Here is a 21,713-nt window from a genome sequence, read left to right as displayed (position 1 = left end):
TTAAATCATATTTTAGGGGATTACTCTTAATAACAACATGGAAGAGGACAGGTAGAGTAAAACCAATTAAACAATTTCAATTATCACAATAGGCCATACTTGCCAGCTTTGGAGAGCACCCCTCCGGGACAACTCCAAAGGTAGCCATGTATTGGGGGTGTGGCCATGCGAATCGCATCATTAGGCCACACCCCGTGCTACACAACACCATTTTTGGACCATTATAGCAGGGGGCGGGGCCAGGATGGCACAATTAGCCACGCCCCCACCCACTTAACCAACTAAGCGGGCAGGATTCGGGAGGTTGTCCTGCTCTCCCGGGAGTACAGAAGAGCTCCCAAAGTTTCGGGAGTCTCCTGGACATTCCGGGAGAGTACGTAACTATGTGATAGGCCATATTTTATAGGACTGAATAAAAAAAACTGTACATTAAATGCACCAAATTATTCCATCTTTACAGTCCTTAAAAATGAATAGGTGATTGCTCATCTTGTGCATTGTTGTTTTTTATACTTTGTCTAAAGCGCTGGTACGCAAAGTAATTATTAGGATTATAAGTGGAACTAGTGAGCTGAGGGCCCCGGTGCAGAAAGGCGGGATGAGGGAACCGGGGCCCCTGATCCTCTGCATTCGCCATGCAGCAGGTCCCATCTTCTCCATGGGCCCCCGGAGCACAACACATACCACTCCAATGGTAGTTCCGCCACTGGTAGGAACACTTGAATAATCCTATTTTTACTTTGCAAGTTAATCAGTTAAAATGAACTTCCTAATTATCTAAACAAGGAAATACTGACATTTACCATGTGAATATGACAAGGACTAGTTTTATGACTGCTTGCTTTAAGCTGGCTACATATACAAAGACCACGCCTGCCAGTTGGGATGGTTTAACCAAATTTAAACCAAACAATGCAAAGTGACATAGTCATACATTGATTATAAAGCGTAAAGAAATGACATAGACAGGGGGTAGAATGAAAACTTCAATTGCCTAATGATCTACATGACCAGTACACGCTTGGTGAACCCAGGAAAGAGAAAGGTGGAGAAGGAAGTAAGAAGAGTTCTGTGTCATCAAGTTATCCAAATCTGCGTAACAAACTGGCTACAGATCCAGATTGTTCATTGTGTGATTGGCATTACAGGAAATCATTTCAGAATCATTTTGTATCTGCCTTACCTGGACCCAAGTGAACAGCATCCAGAAATGATTGTATTTCCTTCAGCTGGTACTCAGGAATCTTCTTTTCTGCAGTAAACACACACAAAACATATACACAAGATACGGATGATGAAAGCATAAGGATCATTTTTATGTATACCGCCTGAAAAGGAAGAAGGTAGTGTCAGACTGGGGTTTGCAGGCACATCAGCAAATCTACAATAACAATAAATGTGTGAAATCCAGGCGCAAACACTCCTATGTACCTCCTATGCACTCGTATAGAAGGTGAATGTCAAATATACTTAAAGAAAGGGACATTCACCTTCTATGTGTATAAATACAGTACAATACTGTGCAAAAGTATTGGTCAATCATACATCTGACTATAATCCTACAAAATCCCTGACTCTGTGCAAGCAGTGTCGGACTGGCCCACAGGACTACCGGAAAAATCACCGGTAGGCCCCTCTGCCTTACGGCCACACCCCCTTCTAGAAGTGGGCGGAGCCCATTCAGCTCACATGTTCGGTATCCCTGCTGCCCTCCCCGGCGTCCCTGCTGCTGTGTGTACAGAGTTCATATCGTCTGCTTGTTATAAACCTTTGTAATCATTCTCGCTGCCGGCCTGGTGTGGAGAGTTCCCCAATCACCATCCTGATATCACCCGTGTTACACGCAGTACGTGTGCCCAGATCCTGCCAGCGTGTTAGACAGAGGAGCGTGTGCCTGCTGGGAGACCAGGTCCAGGGATTCTTGTCAGATATTTCCAGATAAGGTTTGACCACAGGGAACAGTTCCCCCTACGCACATCAGACTTCTTGTCAGTAAGTGTGTTACACACAAACTGTCTGAGCGTGAGCGGAATAATAAAGGGAATACTCGTAGAATATGGTGATCGGCGTCCCTGCTGCTACAGATGACTGGCCGCAGTCATCTTTCAAATGCGATCGCAGCTGCGATCATGTGACCTGCCCCCTCCCCCCCTCCTGTCAGCTGACTGTCTTATGCTCCCGCCACCGCTGAAGGACTAAGTAGCAGAGGCTGCATCAATCAAAACATGGGTAAGTAGATTTTCTTATTTTTATTTAATATTATTGGATATGTCTTTCAATTTCCTCCAAATTCCAGGACTTTCACTTGACACAGAATTATCTTATATATATATATATATATATATATATATATATATATATATATATATATATATATATATATATATATGTGTGCGCGGATTGAGAGAGCACTATTCCATGGCATATGTGAATTGGGGGGCACTATTGAGGGTATAATTTGAATTGGGGACACTATTGTGGGCATAATATGAATTGGGGACAGTATTACGTGGCATATGTGAATTTCGGGTACTACTGTGTGGCATAACATTGTTTGGGGGCACTACTGTGTGGAGTAACATTGTTTGGGGCACTACTGTGTGGCATAATATTGTTTTGGGGGCACCACTATGTGGCATAGGGGGGCTGCCTATCTATACTAAACTATAGTGAGGGGGGGGGGCTGCCTTTGCTAAACTATGGGGAGGGGGGCTGTACAGAGAACACTATAGGGAGGGGGTGATGGGACCTTTAATTTAATGCTGGGGTGGTTTGTGTCTATAATTGAATGTAGGGCTGAGTGTGGGGAGGAGGGCTATCTATTAAATGTGAATATTAATATTTAATGTGGGAAATGGATGTATTAAACGTAAATGCTATTAATTTCTTGCTGGGGCTGTTTGGAGGGAGGGTAATAGGTTTATTTATTAAATGGGAATAGTATGAATTTAATGTTGGGGTCGTTTGGAGGGAAATAGATCTATTTATCAAATGTGAGTACTATTACTTTAATGTTGGGGCTGGAGAGAGGCCTATTTATTAAATGTGGGTGCTGTTGATTTAATAGCGGGGATGGTTGGTGTTTTCTAAATGTATCCATTATTTTTTCCAAATAGGACCCTCAACATTCCTGGATACACACAAGCCGCAACTAAAGAAACCAGCAGCCACAGGTGGTAAAAGTGACAACAACAGGTAGGACAGTCTGTCAAATGTTCTGAGTCTAGTGCAAGCTTAGCTAACCTGTGGCACTCCAAGTGTTGTGAAACTACAAGTTCCAGCATACCCTTCCAGCAATAAGCTGCTATATATTGGCAAATCATGCTGGGGCTTGTAGTTTCACAACACCTGGAGTGCCACAGGTTAGCCAAACCTGATTTACTGGAACAATCCCAATTTTTGGTGACTGTTCTACCCAATCTAAGGGGCAGGTCAAGAATGTGTACTCTATATACACACTGCATTCTTTATATACTACACTATGGTACTAGCTGTCCTTTATGAGCTGACCACTCCCCCTCTAGTGTCTGGTCCCGCCTCTATGATGGCCGGCCACACCCCCACTGGTGGGCCCCTAGCGTTGCAGTCCCCCGGTGGGCCCTTCATGCCCCAGTCCGACACTGTGTGCAAGTGTACCTAGAAGAATTGATGCTGTTTTGAAAGCAAAGGGTGGTCACACCAAATATTGTCTTGTTTTAGATTTCATTTGGTTGTGAATTGGAAGCACCTCATTGGAGGAGCTTGTAGGGAGTTTTATAGACTCTACCATGAAATCTAGTTACAAGGACCCACATTGAAATTTAAAATATATTTATATAATACATAATATTTTACAATGCAGACATATTTGTCTAATGATTTTGTGAGCAGGTTGGCCGTAATGTCAGATTTTCTATGCTGTCCTTGTTCTATAAATGGCCTCTTCTGCTTGTGGACCACCAGATGATCTTTATTGACCAGTGATTATATGTTATATATGTGTGTGTATGTATACAACCTACTTTCTGACCCAGCTAAGGTGAGATCCCTGTGGAACAACCCAAACTTCCCTCCAGGCATGTCTCCTGCTGCCTTCACAGCATAGACATGCAGAAACAAGAGATGTCTCCCACTCTCAGTCCCTGATGTTACTAAACCTACCAACAAAGTAATTAGACAGATCTACAATGCAGGCAGCTGTCTAATAGCAGTCTCTTGTGAGAGCCAAACCCCCTGTGTATTCTCCAGTTATCAATAGTACTTGGCAGTGTGTACTAGGGAATTTATAACTAGCGTTCTTCATAACACCAGTCTTTCACAGCTACATTGTCACGTTATTGATGCTGAATTCACCACTGATTAGTATTGGCACTACTTAACAGTGAGGGCGGAGTCTAACGTACCCCAAGTGTTCACCAGGGACCCCTGCAAGGAGGTATCGACTTAGCTGCATGAGGTGCGCAGGTCAGGGTTCTCTGGGTTAGTCACCAGTGCAGTAGCGTGGTGAACAGGAATGGTCGAACAGTCCGGGTCCAGGCCAAACGATACCGAAGTACACAAGGATGATCCAAAAGGATGGTCAGAGGAAAGCCAAAGGTCAGAACCAGGATGAGCAGTGCAGTACCAGGGATAAACAAGAGAAGGTAGTCCAAGAATCAAGCTAAAGGTCAGGAGCCAAATACAGATAACCGGATACAGACAACTTGAACGCTTGAGCTGGTGTGAACCAATACTCTGGCACCAGAGCACTGACATGAGGTGCCTTAAGCGAAGAGAAAAGGCTCCTGATTGGAGGGGTATATATTCGGCGATCAGCTGCAGCTGACCACTGACAGGAGCGGGAGGGAAGCGTCCCGTTGCTAGGCAACGGGACATGAGCAACAAGAGAAGGGGATGGCGGGGATGGCGCCTGACATACATGGCTTTCATGGATAAACCACTATAAAAAGCAACCCCTCAACTCTAAACAGTTCCCTTGATACAAGAGCAACATGTGTGTAGGTTATACTTCCTCCTTACAGTACACACTGTGTTAAACCATTTTTCCACTTTAAATGTTTGCACAACGTCAGCCTCCCGGTCCCTTTAACTCACCCAAGGGTATTCTTCCCCTTCTCCCCTAACATAACCCTATCCACCACCTCCCCTAAACATGTTATCCTGAGAAACAATATAAGTCTAGTGTATTGTTACATCTTCTGTATCTGCATAAGGATGATAGATAACTGAAAGGGTCACATCTCTGATTGTTGTATGCCAATATGGTTGCTCAATAAAGAGATTTTCTTTAAAAAATAAAATGAAATTTTATTTTGTTGGAGGAGATATGCAGGTGATGAAGAATGGGTAAATATTAAACATATTATTATGGCATTCCTAATTTTGCGGGGGATATAGTAGCAGGGCCTTATAACACCGAAAATGGACCTGAAAGTTACACAAGCTTGGAGGTGGCTGCTAATCAGAACCTTGAGTCATTGAAGCAGAGATGTGATATGACACATTGCATCCTGACCTGTTCAGTTAGGCAAGACATGCTCATTTGAGCTCCATCCTGAAAAAGTAATGGTGCACAATGGATGTGTAAATGGAGCATGAATGAGCTCAATATGGGCATGCATTTGTGTGCAAAGCCCCATAAGAGTAGCTGTAAGTGCGCATTCATTGGAATGCTATGGCCTCATTGTAATAAACATTGTATGCTCCCTGCCACCTAATGACCTTCTATTGGCCAGGTTAGGCTACAACTGAAGACAGAACGTCTGGTGTACACAGGGAAAACGTCCCAATGATCAACACATCATCTTAAATATCTTATGTCATGATAAGATACTTATAAACTAGCTGTCTCAGCTAATTTTTCTCTGTACCTGGGCTCCTCAAATGGCAGCCAGGTGAATGTCAGACCCAGTCCTGAAACTGAGTGAATCTGGATATATACATTGGTGGCTAAATTGAAGAGACCCAGCTCTTTAGCACCTGGAAAAATTGGATGGATCCCATGGAGGTTATGTACACAGACCAGCAGCTGATCTGCACAGGCTCAACATCCTTCAATATCAGACCAATTTTGCCTTAATAATGTATGTATACCCAACTGTATACTAGTCTGTGGCCCTCAGCTTCATTGGACTATATTGATGGTCTTCAAGCATGTATTCCTGTATGTGACCATTTTATGAAAAAAATAGGGACAGCCCTGTCTATAATATAACCGATAACATACATAAAAATACTGATTAAGCGTTGAGAAAACAGGAGTTATTTAGAAATCCTTTCTGTTTTACCTCTCGGTAATTTTATAACTGTTCTAAGTGCATCCTCAGAATTTTGAAGACTTGATTGTACTAGTGCTGGTGCGAATATTCTAATACACATTCAAATAATCCGCTGTGGATTAAAATAAAAAATAGTCAACTATATAGATTTTTTTTCTTTGATCAGTCTGCTTTACTGACAGTAAATATATAATTGGCTTTCTCTCGAAATGGTGTCTGTACTGCTGATTGTATGTCAGTTTTGCACCATGGTAATGCATCTGATACTCACTTAGCAGTTTTCTCTCCTGTCTTTCTTTTTCTAAATCAGTAGTAAGTTTGCGGATCTCCTTCTTCTGAGATGTCACCTGTAGCATGTAAAATATGTTCACATTGTCACTGTGCTCGTCATTACAAGACTGAAGTTATTTACAGAATCAAAGAGCCGATTTACAGTTGGACGCAAATGTGTTTGCATGATGTAGTTCTGCATCTCATGTAAAATCTGTCGCACATGCAGTAGTATTTTCAGAAGCACGTATCTAACACACGTAGCCCCTTGCACTTTGAGAGGGGGATTAGGGTCGCTTATGTGTCAGTGGAGTACAGAGGGGTTGAGGACATGTCCTTTAATTACGCCCTCTGAGAAATGACAGTATTTTTCGGTCACATGTATTTTTAAATACAATAGTTAAGAATAGTCAATTTTTGCACAAAACAGGCATAAAGTATGTGCCTTGCAGCTGGATATTTGCAAAGCATGCACCTATGCTCTATATTTAAGGATGCATGTTTCATAAGATGTGTCTTACTCAAAATACAGACATAAAAAACATAAGTGTGCGTATCAGTAATAGGGCATTTTTTACGTTCAACATAAAATCACCCCTTAAGTGTTAAGCTCATACTTGTCAACCTTTTAAACTCCTTTCTGGGAGATCCCAGGCAGGGGTGTGTGGTTGGAGGGTGGGAGGGGTGGGGCACAGTGAATCGCGTCATTTTGGCAGCAAAATGCCGTTTGTGGGATATTTGCCTGCTCTCCCGGGAGTCCGGGAGATCTACCCGAATTTCGGGAGTCTCTCGGACATTCCAGGATAGTTGGCAAGTATGGTTAAACTCTTCAGTACAAGCCATCTTTATCTGACTTACGTTTATGATAAATGCACTTCATAACAGTGTGTAGTTTTGGTTGAATAAATATACAGTTCATAAATTATATCACATTAAGAAAACGCCATAACCATCCAAACAAAAGAAATGAAACATTTATACTCAATCAAGACTATAGTGAAAGAAATGTAATATATTACCAATTGTTGTGTTTATACAAAACAACAAAATTAAGAAGCTACAAGTGACTTGGTGGACAGGCTTCTAGAGAGGTTTGCCATCACTTTTCACCTCACACACTTCCTTTCCTCAAACAACCTATTGGACCCTCTTTAGTCAGGCTTTTGTTCCCAGAGACTGCACTGACTAGGGTGGTCAATGATTTTATCACTGCTAAAGCTAAGGGCCACTTCTCACTTCTAGTTCTCATGGACCTCTGGGCTGCATTTGACACTGTTGACCGCTCTCTTCTGAAACAAATGCTACAATCCGTAGGTCTTAAAAACACTGTCCTATCCTGTTCTCATTCTACTTATCAAAGCGCGACTTCAGCGGTCATCTGTCTGGACCCACCTCCTCTCTGCTTCATCTACCAGTTAGAATACCACAATGGTCGGAGCTAGGCCCTCCACTCTTCTTCATCTATACCACTTCTCTTGGAAGACTAATAAGATTCTTTGGATTTCACAACCACTATGCAGATTATAACCAAATGTATCTATCCTCTCTGGATCTCTCATCTTGGATGTCCTCTAGCCACCTCTCAATCTTTCAAAAACTGCGCTGGTAATATTCCCACCAGTCAACAGAAGCTACCTACTTGATATCTCCATATATGTGGACAATACGAAAATAAACCCTATCCCTCATGCTCGATGCCGATATTTCACCCATGATTGTGGACTTATCTTTTTTTTTCACATATTCAGTCTGTATATAAATCCTGTTACATGCATCTAGGAAACATTTCCAGAATACGCACATATCTCATACAAAATACTGTACTCTCATTCTCCTGCATGGAGTATTGCAATTTCCTGCTTACCGGTCTTCTCCATACCAGACTTTTACCCCCAAAATCCATTTTGAAAGCAGCGGCTAGATTCATTTTCCTTGCAAAACATTCTTTTACTGCCAGTCTGCTGTCAGTACCTATATTAGTTGCATGTATTTTACCAAATCAAATATAAAATACTTCTACTAACATACAAAGCCATCAACAAAATATCACCAACATACATCTCTTCCCTTGTCTTAAAATATCTTTCAACTTGTGCCCTCCGCGTTGCCCAATATTTGCTCTCATCCATACTCATTACCTGTTCCCTTTCCCGATTACAAGAATTTTTTGGGCTGCACCCACTCTGTAGAATACCCTGACTCATATATTCTCTTGCCTCTAAACCTTCAAGCATTCCCTGAAAATTCATCTGTTTAGGCAAGCTTACAAAATTTCTGAGCCACCTTCTTAACCTCCCTACACTATACTACCAGATTACCACCTTCTATATTCCAAACACTCTGACCCTTGACTGGATCACATAGACCCACTAAGCAAAGTTTCTATTGCTGTCTGGTGGCATCAATATGCAATAAGTAGCACTCATGTGCATTCCCTGTTTTGCCTTTTGCCGGTGGCAACTTAGCCTCTTTCTCCCTGATTTTTAACTTGAATATGACTTTCACAGGTGCTAAGAAGGTGTTGGCAATCAGAAGTCATTTCATACCCTCTAAGTGATGGCTCCTCTTTTGAAATGGGTAAGAGTATATATATATATATATATATATATATATATATATATATATATATATATATTTATATATGTGCAAAATTCCCACACAACGATCATTTGTTTTCCACCCAAAAAAATGATATTTGATTATCGGCATGGGATTATTTAAACGAGCTGGCTGTAGTGGAGAAGATGCCCCTGGTGGTCCCACATATATGGGTGGGCATACAACATTTTTCTTCCTGCAAAAAGGACCTGATTTTTCACCTGCTCAGAGTATCCTTTTAATGGGACCCATTATGCACTATGTGGGAAAAACACATTTGTAGACACACTACAGGCATGGTAATAAAAAGCTTCAAACACACAAAGGTGACAGACGTCATAAAGACAGAGCCTATGTCACTTCATTGTCATGTTTTATTTACTGGAATTGAACTATCCTTTAGAGGAAAATGGAAGGCAGTGTGGTGAAATGAGGGATGAATTCTGCCCTGTCCTTGATGCATCTCATTTTGCACAATGGATAACACTGTTAGGAACACTTTTTATCCTTTGTTTTTACAGTTGTCCTTAATGTGAGATGGGTACCAGGCATGTATAAAAAAAAGGTTAAGCCCACCAAGGACCCTCTTCCAATGATAGCCAGAGACAGGATCTCAATAGCATATATGCATGCTAATGTGTTATTGTTTATTTACAGTGCATATTTGTCCTAAAGGAGCTGTAGCCACCCTGGGGAAAGATATACAAGGACTGCCTCAAGCTCATCCCTCTTCTAGGGTGTGCTAAGAATTGGCTCTTGCCACTGCAGGTTCTGGAACTATGCACACAGATAGCCAGCTAACACCCACTGGAAGTGCAGATGAGTCTGGATCTATTGTATTCAAGAGACATCACGGAACCACAGTCAGCAAGGAGTCAGAGAGTGAGAGGGAATAGTGCCTCAGTTCCTTATCCTACCATTGGGAGATAAGGGCCGTCAGCCAAGCAACCAGAAGCCGCAAACATGGGAACCAGAGTTAGGATAAAGAGCTGTGCTTGGATACCAAAGAGAGATTCTTCAGGAACCTGAAGTGCCGGTAGATCATAAAGACTTGAAGACAGGACTTGCTAGGGGTTACGGTTCCTGGTGGACTGCCAAGAATCAGAAGCCAAAAAAACAGACTGTGAGGTATGGATTTCTCTGTGGGACTTGTGAGGGTGTGTATCCTCAAAAAGAGTGACATTTCAGTAGGACTGCTGCCTTGCTGGTAGTAAGAGAAACACAGTATTGGGGCAGATAGACTGAAAAGTCCCAATAAGCACTGTTCACCCTCTGCTGGTTTGTGCAAAGTTTTGTGCAGTTATATAGCCTATAGGTGCCCCGATATCATGACAGGCGGTGGTCTTAAAGTGTTTGTAAATGGGACTTACAAGATGACATATTCATTCCTTTCATCATGTGCAATTCCAGCCACATCTACAAAACTGCACAAGTAGACGCAGACTGATCTTCCAGGGCCAGTTCAAAAATATGGAGCCTTCTTACCTTACATGTTATATCTGGTGCCAAGACTAAAATGCAGAATCATATCTGGTGCCAAGACTAACATACAGAGCCATATCTGGTGTCAAATATACTTCTCTGTTGTGCTGACCTCTCTCACATTTGCCTACTGCAATCGGTGATCCCATCTGCCACTGTTGGGTCATACTGGCAGCAGATATCACCAGGATAGTTCAGTGTAAGATAGGAAGGCAAACAGCTATCAGCCAATGCTAATAGGTGTTCAGTCCAAGAGAGGAGGGGAGAAGGGAACAGGGGGAAGATTGGGGGCAAATAGTTGAATCCATAGTGTGCCCTGACTCAACTTGCGGACACAGTTGTTTTAAAGCAGGGAGATACCAGAGGACAGGTCATGTGACAGGGGGTGAAATAGTCACGTCAACAAAGCCCTGCCCACTACTAGAAATGCTGAAATCCGCAGCATTGAATAGCGGCTTAATGAGGCGACCACATCCCTCTCCACAAGGATCAGCTATCTCAGAGGGAATCCGAAAGGACTCCCCGAAATTCGGGAGCCCCCTGGAAATTCCGGGAGAGCAGGTAAGTATGTACTATAGATTGTATATTGGTAAAGCCAGACTGAAATGGGGAAAAAGTGCTTCGTGAGGCTGTAAGGCCGTGTGGTGCTCCAACTGACAGAGGACACAGAGAAACAAACACTGAATGAGCAGTGAGAACTGAAGACCTAAGAAATGCAGTTTTTGCACAAGTGAGACAATTACCTGCCAAATGCAGCAGAGAGGTCCAAAGGATCAGAAGTCAGTAGTGACCTTTACATTTAGCCGTGATCAAATAATTGACCACCGTAATGTGTGCAGACCCTGTGGAGTCTTGGAAACGAAAGCCTGGCTGAATATCTGATTACAACATTGGTAAGTGTATGATTACACTAAATGTACTGAATGCAGAGAATACCTACAACCACTTTAGTTACATTAACCATATCCTGTACTGATAACTACCATGCATAATGTATAGCTCTCATTACATTCATTGAAATTCATTTTAAAAAGCATCAACATCTAATGATTTGGGATGAGTAACAATGAAGGTATCTAAATCAATATATGCTTGTACAGCTATTACAGATCACATAGGAGATGCTCTGTTATATATATATATATATATATATATATATATATATATATATATATATATATATATATATATATATATATATATATATAAACACACATTCTATCATCTTACATAATCATTTGGCCACTAGGAGCATTGATTCATTGGAGATAGGTGATAATTCAAGCAGCTCAGCTCACACTCATGATAATAAATTAAAATATGCAGAGACATATGGGTTTATGTGCAAGATAACTGCTGTCACTTGGATTAACTGGCGAGATCAAGTGTTTTGGTACCCAATGCAAATATGACAAAACTGCACATAATCTCTTTAAACCTTTACATATAAAGACAGAGGGCCTGATTCATTAAAGGACGTATATGGCGATTTGGTGCGTACAATTATGGCAGAACCGAACCAGACATCACAGAACGCAGCCATGTTCAATTCCTCTTTGTGTGCAACGCACACTTACTACAGCTCACTATTACAGGGAGGGGTGGTTTGGTCGTATTCAATGTACAATAAAGGTGTCTCGAGCGTCCGATTCAAGCTCAGGGCATCTCTCAGGTACTTGTATCACTTGCACCAGCTACAGGTCTAGTCTAAGTGCCGATTACTAGTGATGACGGCTGTGTATACACGCTATTTCATGTGTTTGCAATCAGTAGCAACTGTAAAAAAATATTTCATGTATAGTAGACATTCATAACATACTAATAAATGAAATTCATGGGGGGACAACACTTTTTTTTTTTGTTTTATGATTAATGTCTAGTGTTTGGAATATTTTTTTTTTATTCTGTGCGATCTTTTGGGATTATTTAGTCCACAAATGTATTGGATGTATCCTGCAATGTCTTGTCTAGCAAAGCGGAGCAGACCTACACCTGTATTCATCATCACACATATCTTCACTTCTGCTCTTTGTTGAATTACGTATACCTGATTGACATACGCTTTAAAACAAACGCACATTGCGGTCAGTATGTGTGCCTTAATGGATCAGGCCCTGACTGCATATCCACTCTTTGGAAATACTGTAAGATTTCAACTGTAAACGTGTTCTGATGGCCATAGACAAATGGGAAAACATGGATTCTTGCTGATGGTGGTCAGGAGCAGACTTCACATTGAAGACACTGTTTCTCCTGCTTCAGTATCTCCAGGTGAACTCTCATTGTATTCAGTGCTGGACCTGATCCACCACGAGCCTGAGTACTCACCACGTGCCTGAGTACTCACAACAAAACTTTGAAGACACAGCTTCCCTTTCAATACACCAGACAGCCTGACTTCAATATCACTATACATAGAGATCCCTCATCCTCCATAGCTGCCTTCTTCAATTGCTGACTGAGAAAACCAATAAGTGGCCAGAAGGTGGGCCCCCTTAGAGACAAATTTCCCTCCGTTTTGGCCTCTCTACAGACCCCCTTTTTTAGGTACATGGGCTACTATGAGAGGGTAATGTCTTACCTGCTTCCTTAGAGCCTTGATTTCACATAATATCCTCTTCATGAAGACTGTCTGACTCTCATGAGCAGCAAAGGACTTTGCCCTCCTGTGTGGGACAGAGTGAATACTATTTAAATGTCATATGACATATGGAGAGAAAAGTTATGTCCAACTTAGATTAACGTTTAATATAAATTCTACAGCTGTATAAGAACTGAGTTCATTCATTGTGTTGGGGATAATAATCAACGCTCACAAAAGCTTTTCTTTGTTTGATATCGGCCTGGGAACAGTTCCCCTGGCTTAATACCATTCCTGGGTATTCCTGATGGGGTTGGCTACTTGAGAGACTAACGTAAAAAGAAAGTCCTCATTCAACAAAACATTCATTAAGATAAACATCTATTCAACAAATCTTATCTTCAAGTAATCAAGTAAGTCACATTTTCTGCTTGTGTCATTGGTTGATCCAAGTTTGGGAAAAGTAGGAAAAGACGAGTCTAATTCCATACTTCTTACGAGATAGAAATTACAATAATTCAGAGACACTATTATTTTGATGGAATTGTCTCTGCCCTATTTTTTGCCTGGTGTAACTTCTTATAAAGATCTCCCACTATGTTTTTTTCAGTATAAACAACGTTGCTGTTGGATTGCTTGCAAAAACAGTATATTCCACTGTGATATGACATTAAACAGAAGAGATTCATTAGGAAGTTGGACTAGATTCACGAACACACTCACACTGTTATATCAGGCTCCTCAGAATAGCATAGGAATTGGGAGCAAGGTCATTAAGAAATTAGTTCAATTCTTTTCCCTCAGATAAAGAACTGTCTGCTTCCTGCTGTCAGAATCTTTTCTATTCATTCCAGTTCTACTTTCCTGCAAAATCCAGATCTGACTCTTGTTCTTTCTTAGAAGTCAATGTGTTCACGGGAGAGTCTGTGCGCTTTTATACCCTCCTGACTGTAATGTGATAACTTTCATTTATCTCTTCAATGCTTCACTCACAGAGGAATATCTACAGCTTATTCCACTAATATGAACTTAAAAACTAGATAGCAGAAAAGAACCAATGTGTCTAGCAAATCAGCGATGCCAGAATAAGAGCAATGGGCAACTGTTCTAGTATTAGGAATCTGTAAGTCACTAAGGCGTCCACGGAGCGATAACAGAGGTGTACACACGGTATTGGTCATCCCCAAAGTTAAGTAATAGTCATACATTTCTTCTGGACATTACAACTATGATTGTTGTGGTCACCTGCTGCTAAGAGACCAAAACAAAACACCCTAAAACTTTAATAAATTATAAAATAATAAGTGCTGGTATGTGGCTTTGAGAGACTTAGCGGTATATTTACTAAACTGCAGGTTTGAAAAAGTGGAGATGTTGCCTATAGCAACCAATCAGATTCTAGTTATCATTTATTTAGTACATTCTACAAAATGACAGCTAGAATCCTATTGGTTGCTATAGGTAACATCTCCATTTTATCAAACCCGTAGTTTAGTAAGATACCCCTTAGGCTGGATACACATTATAGGTTTTCACCCAATTATCATGCCAATCACATGATAAACAACGGTTAGGTCCGATATTGCATTAGTGTGTACGCCCCAACAATCATGTGTTATCGTACCAAAGCACATTGTATTGTCTGATTTGATTTTTATAAACGGACTAAAAATCTCTATGAACGATGGAACAATGTTGTGCCAATCCTGCAGTGTTTATGCCCTCAGGACCAGCAGTGTCCATAGATCTCTATAGAGTTTACAGAGTCACAATCTTTTTAGCCGATGGTTATGACAATTGAAGATCACAAATCTGACGGTAAATCATGTAAAACGTGTATAGTGTGTAAACATGGATCGGCATGCTGAATGGGACTAATAAGTCATTGGTAAAATCGTTTACAATATCCATCCGGAGAAATTTTCTGTAGTGTGTACTTGGACTTTTTGCTGTTACGTCTTTTTTTCAGCAGAAGTTCATAGGGGTGTATTCAATTGTCGGCGGAAACGCCGAAAATCTTGCGCTCCACGGACTATTACCGTTATTACGGTAATAGTGCGCGGAAAAACAGTTAATACGGTAATTTTCTCACTGGATTTCAGGGAGCCGCGAGCTGAAATCCAGCTAACTACTACCAGTTTTTCCGCTGCGCGGCAACTAAACAATTGGATACGCCCCATAGACTGCAACCAATCATGTAACAATGTAGCGTTTGTACGATAACTTAAAAGTCTTTCAAACAACATCCAGGTCCTTCGTTTACTCGGATTCTTTGGATCTTGTCATTATTGTTTTGATTAACATTTTTTCTTGTATATAATAACTCTGTTTGCATGTGTATTTAGGATTGCATTGATTAATCCCAATGCATAAACTTTCTGAGGTTCAGATAAGCAGTAAGGGCGAGTAAATCCATAATATTAACTTATATCAACCAATTCATTTTTTGCTTTCACTTATCTTATTGATCTAAGCTAATATACTATTGATTGCCATGGATAACGATCATGACTTATAGCCCTTCCTTATTTGCTCAAGTACTGCCCCTAAACGGGAGCCATGTTGGTACATCATCCCAAAATACCCCAAATTTCACACTGACCATTGTGTCATCTGTAACTCTAAATCACCAACATCCAGACGAGTGTGTAGGCCTAGAGAGAAATTAGACATGATTCAAATGTTCACAAAAATATGTACATAACCTGAATATTACAGTGAATCATTGGACATTTTCTGATGTCATTTGTCAGCGTCAGATGAGTATAGATGGTGTCAGAGCAGCTTGCACAGTACGGGTCCTAAAGCAATCAATACACAGATTCAGGTAACTGCAATGCTGAGACGAGAAGTGCTATAGGAATACGCCTTCATCCAGAAGGTAGGACTAACCACAACACACACTTACTTTAAGCTCTATTAAAACTTGGGCAAGATTATTGGGCAATATATTGAGCCTTGTATTGGGCAATATATTTAGACTGTAAGTTCCAATGGGGCAGGGACTGGTATGAGTGTGTTCTCTGTACAGCGCTGCGGAATTAGTGGCGCTATATAAATTGATCATGATGATTCTTTCTGACACTTAGGACCTCATTTAGAGTCAGAAGCAAAGTTCATTTCAGGCGCATTGTGCACATTTCCACTGACACGCATGCGCAGTAAGTATCAGTTCCGTCTGCTTGTCAGACGCAGTGTACACTTGCGACAGCTTGCGTTACAGTACTGAGGGAAAGGGTGGAACACGGAGTTATGTAAGCGTGACCGTGAATAATTTAGATACTATGGGCGTCTACCAGCAAAAACAACCCTAAACGGATCAAGACGCAGATGGAACACACGTCAAAAAAGACAGAAAAAGTGCAGCAGAAATTAGGTGGCGCAAATAGTTAGCTAGCTGAGGAAACTGGTTGCAGCTCAATAGGGTATTACGAGTGGGACGTAATACCCTACCAAGCTGCGGCACACTCCCACTTCTGCTCTTTCATATACGTCTTAGACGCACATTGCATCCGCCTCTAAATGAGGCCCTTAATGATTAAGATACGGCAAGATTATTGAATTTATAGATCGGCACATTTATGGTCAGTTAAAGGGTACAATGACTGATAGCAAGCAATAAGACTGTAACGGACATGATTTTCAGGTTGTACATTTAACATTTCACTGTCTGCAGCACAAATGCTTTTTTCAGGCCCTCTACCTATAACCAGTAAGCACTTTCTTCCAATGGAACGATATCCAATATATGGCCCATAACCCCATGTATTAAACTCCTATTATCCTATAGACTGTAAGTTTGTCCTCGGGGTCCCGTAACCTCTTTGACTGTCTGAAATTCCGAATAATGTTTTATTATTGTTACTTTCCTAATTGTAAAATGCTGTAGATTATGCTGGCACTACATAAATAAATGTTATTAATAATAATAATAATAATAATAATAATAATAATAATAATTTATTGCACATACTGTAGGTCTATGTCACATAAGAGAGTCTTCAATCACTGCTGACTATAAACTATATGCCATAACACTAATAAGTATAAATATACAAGTATGCATTGAGGAAAGAAGCATTATGGACTTACCTGTGGAGAAAGGAGGATAGTAACTCATTGTGGTTGTATTCACCCACTCATATTCTAGGTCTCTACAGATATAAGAAAATAACAGCTAGCTTCAACAAACCAATCCATTCAGAAATGATCAGCTCCATTTATACTGGGTTATTACCAGGTCGCAACTAACATAAATGCAGCTGGTATCTGGCCCACAAATGAGTGGGGACCGCCTTCCCTGTCAAATCTCCATGTCTATGGGGGGAATTTAATTAGCCGCGAACTGTCTTCAAAACGTCCGTGAGACACTTTGCGGCGGTGATTTGACAGAAATCTCAGCTCATTTTTCCTCGCAGCTCTATAGGATGTGAGAAAAAAAGAGCAGAGATTTCTTTCCAAAAAAAATGAGCGGAGATTTCAATAAAACAAAAAAAAAAAAAGCGGAGATTTCTACCGTAAATGCCGGCAATTGAATTCACCCTTCAATACAAGGGAGCCCTTAACAAATGTTGCTAAGGAGCCCACAAATGTCTAGTTGCACCCCTGGTTATTGCTGTGGTAAGATTAATTAACTCTGTCTTTTTCTGGTATGTTAGCGAGGAGGTAGGAGCCCAAATAAGTTTTAAACCCATATAAATAGTTAATTGCTCACTATTACATACAGTTGTAGGGGACAATGCCTAAAACGTCATTTGATATAACTGTGTGCATTAAAGTGTAACCGCTGTCTACAAAACAGTGGTAGCAGCCATTATATGGGCTGATCTAAACATATGTATGAAAATCCAGCCTGGCAATTCACCAGGAACCTATGACATCATTGAGACATGAAGCACAGTGATATCCAGTGTCGGACTGGGGCATGAAGGGCCCACCAGGAGACTGCGACGCTAGGGGCCCACCTGAGGGGGGTGTGGCCAGCCATCATAGAGGCGAGACCAGACAATAGAGGGGGAGTGGTCAGCCCATGAAGGACAGCTATCACCATAGTGTAGTATATAAAGAATGCAGTGTGTATATAAAGAGAACAAAGTCTTGACCTGCCCCTTAGATTGGGTAGAACAGTCATCAAAAATCAGGATTGTCCCACTAGAATCAGAACATTTGACAGACTGTCCTACCTGTTCTTGTCATTTCACCACCTGTGGCTGCTGGTTTCTTTAGTTGCGGTTTGTCTGGATCCTGGAATGTTGGGGGCCATATTTTGAAATAAAATTGGTACATTTAGAAACTTCCAACCAGCCCCGGCGTTAAATCAATAGGAGCCATGATTAATACTTAGGACTTCCTCCAGCCCCAACATTAAAGTAATAGTATTCCCATTTAATAAATAAACATATTTCCCTCCCTCAAAACACCCCCAGCAATAGATTAATAGCATTTACGTATAATAAATACCTATTTCCTGCAACCGTCACTGCCATTAAATAATTCATATTCACATTTAATAAATAGACCTCATGCTCCTCACACTCAGCCCCACATTCAATTAATAGCCACCAAACCACTCCATCTTAAATTAATAGTCCCCGCTATAAAATTAAATTGCCCCATCATCACCCCACAAACAAAGTACCACCCATTAGTTAGCCACCACCTACCACACACACACACACACATTACATTGCTACAAGCCCGCTGTGCCATCACACACACACATTACTTTGCCCCTTCCTCACCATGTTGTGATCACACTGCGCCCTCCATGCTGCTTTTTGACCCCCCCCTTCTTCTGGACCCCCCGTTATCACATTGTGCCATGCTGCTTTGGCCCCCCTTTACACTCTGCCATGCTGCTTTGGCCCCCCTTCACACTCTGCCATGCTGCTTTGGCCCCCCTTCACACTTTGCCATGCTGCTTTGGCCCCCCTTCACACTCTGCCATGCTGCTTTGGCCCCCCTACACACTGTGCCATGCTGCTTTGGCCCCCCTATACACTGTGCCATGCTGCTTTGGCCCCCATTCACACTGTGCCATGCTGCCTGTGCTCCCCCTTTACTTGCTGCCATGCTGCCTGTGCTCCCGCTTTACACTCTGCCATGCTGCTTGTGCTCCCCCTTTACTCTCTGCCATGCTGCTTGTGCTCCCCCTTTACTTGCTGCCATGCTGCCTTTGCTCCCGCTTCACTCGCTGCCATTGCCCCTCTTCACACTCTGCCATGCTATCTTTACTCCCTCTTCACACTCTGCTATGCTGTCTTTGCTCCCCCTTCACACTCTGCCATGCTATCTTTACTCCCCCTTCACACTCTGCTATGCTGTCTTTGCCCCCCCCCCCCCCTTGCTTCCGTTCCTTCGCTTAACTTTTCTATCGGCTCCTTTCTTCTCTTTTCTTCTGTCTTCTTTCTTCTTGCGACTACTCTCTGCGCCGCTGTTCACTGAACGTCAGATGTGATGACGTCACACCCGACATTCAGTGCGGACGGAGCAGAGAGGAGGGGCGCCGGCGCTGTGATCACGTCTGTATGGGTTTTTTTTTTTTAAAGTGCCCGCTCCCCGCCACCAACGAAGAGGGGAGCGAACAGGGTTGGGGCCTACCGGGGGATAGCCCGGCTCCCCGGCGGGCCAGTCCGACCCTGGTGATGTCATATGTTGATAGTGAAATCACAGGAAGCATTTCTCATACATATCGGTCCACCCCGTAAAACGAGAATATGTGAAGGCAACTGCTAAAAAGTGAAAAAAGCGATTAAAGACAAACAGTTATTTAACAATCACACATGATGCATTGTCCTCTTACCGGAACTTGTTGTTCAAGATGACATCGTCAGAAAAATCACAGCGTTCAAACAAGTCAACAGCGTGGCTGTCAGCGTGAGTTACAATTGCGTCGTAAAACCCGACCAAGGACACATCTTTCAGCAGCTATGAAATGAAAAAATATTATACTAAATTTTAGACTAAAGATTATAGTGACATAAGAATCTTGATGCCTTACTTTCAGAACTATATAATTTGCATGTGTTACATTAGAACACTATGTGGCAGCAGAGGCTGCAAATTGGTATTTTCAAATACACTGTGCAGAAATTATAATGTCTTGGTCTTAGAAGTTGCTGTTGTACGAGCTGAAATGATGTTAATTTAAAACAGATATTTTATACCATCATTAAATCTACTCTCTCTCTCTTCTGTTTTTGGTGAAAACAATATTATTTATTTTTTCCTACCTGCTACCCTCTCTGCCTCTCCACCCCAGCAGTGCATATTTTCAGGATTTCTTCTCCAATTAACATTTATATGACTCTAGATTACTCTGCCTTGTGGCCATGTGCATGCTGCCATTTGTAGTGCCACAACTATGTACTTTAAATGGTGCCCCCATTTGGAAATATTAAGTGTTGCCACATCAGAAAAAAATATAATTGTTCCATTGGCAATGAAATAGTATGCCACTATATTATGATAAAATCAACCAAATTTCCATTACATATAATCATTAATGACATTTGACCCACTAATCATCATCACTATTTATATAGCGCCACTAATTCTGCAGCGCTGTACAGAGAACTCACTCACATCAGTCCCTGCCCCATTGGGGCTTACAGTCTAAATTGCCTAACACACACACACACACAGACTAGGGTCAATTTTGTTAGCACTAATTTATTCATAAAATATTTTGGCCCCCATAAGATGATTAATAATAATTTTTGCCCCTCTAAACAAGAAATCATGATTACCCTCGTAATGAAAACTTGTATTGTGCTTCCTGTTATGTTGCGATTGGGCAGATAGCTCAAACAGCATAATTTTTTTTTCTCTGTTGAATCTCGGGCTAGATTCTGTTCCCGTTGAATCTCGGGCGAGTTTCTGTTCCCGTTGAATCTCGGCCGAGTTTCTGTTCCCGTTGAATCTCGGGCGAGTTTCTGTTCCCGTTGAATCTCGGGCGAGTTTCTGTTCCCGTTGAATCTCGGGCGAGTTTCTCTTCCCGTTGAATCTCGGGCGAGTTTCTCTTCCCGTTGAATCTCGGGCGAGTTTGACTAAACTGCCGACGGGATAGGTGTTTTAAAATCAACACACAACGCCGGACGTTGGATTTTAGAAAGTTAGAATCGCAGGTTGATACATATGGCGACCAAAATAGCCGGTGACCTCGAGCGATTTGCAGCGATTGAAAAATTGCAGCTTGATACATTTACCCCCTGATGTCATATGTGTACTTGTTAGCTGGAGTTAAAAACAATCAAACAACAAAACATTCATTATTTTCTTGCTTTTCTAGGTGTTGATATGAAATTCCATTATTTTGACAATACAGCATATTAAAAACACTTTTTCCGCAAAATCCCACTCCAGATCCTAGTCCTAATACTGGGGTAGACAACCTGCAGCTCTCCAGATAATAATGTATAATATGCCTGAATTATGCTACCACAAGGCTGTATTCAAAATAGGTTCTGACCATACATGTCCTAATTAGTCATTTCAGGTCCACATGCTCATGCCTTGTGTGTGCG

The 21,713-nt window shown here is 41.6% G+C and overlaps 2 protein-coding genes across 4 annotated transcripts in view; one reads left to right on the top strand and one right to left on the bottom strand.

Annotated features, from left to right (window-relative positions):
• Window positions 1-21,713, bottom strand: part of LOC142104325 (uncharacterized) — a 190,069-nt gene that overhangs the window by 12,624 nt on the left and 155,732 nt on the right. For 2 of the 3 annotated variants that reach the window (XM_075188922.1, XM_075188923.1), the window contains exons 7-12: window positions 19,991-20,115; window positions 17,281-17,342; window positions 15,791-15,842; window positions 13,189-13,273; window positions 6,529-6,604; window positions 1,184-1,252 (exon numbers count right to left, since the gene is read on the bottom strand). In XM_075188922.1, the coding sequence (XP_075045023.1) occupies window positions 1,184-1,252; window positions 6,529-6,604; window positions 13,189-13,273; window positions 15,791-15,842; window positions 17,281-17,342; window positions 19,991-20,115 (469 nt within the window). The remainder of the gene's footprint in view (window positions 1-1,183; window positions 1,253-6,528; window positions 6,605-13,188; window positions 13,274-15,790; window positions 15,843-17,280; window positions 17,343-19,990; window positions 20,116-21,713) is intronic. The other variant, XM_075188924.1, reaches the window with a different exon arrangement.
• LOC142104326 (cytochrome P450 2J4-like) overlaps window positions 1-21,713 on the top strand; it is a 258,403-nt gene that overhangs the window by 111,109 nt on the left and 125,581 nt on the right. The window lies entirely within an intron of this gene.

This window comes from Mixophyes fleayi, chromosome 10, assembly GCF_038048845.1.
Source record: "Mixophyes fleayi isolate aMixFle1 chromosome 10, aMixFle1.hap1, whole genome shotgun sequence".
NCBI lineage: Eukaryota > Metazoa > Chordata > Amphibia > Anura > Limnodynastidae > Mixophyes > Mixophyes fleayi.
The sequence above is the reverse complement of the archived record's forward strand: the minus strand, read 5'-3'. Positions and strand labels throughout refer to the sequence as shown.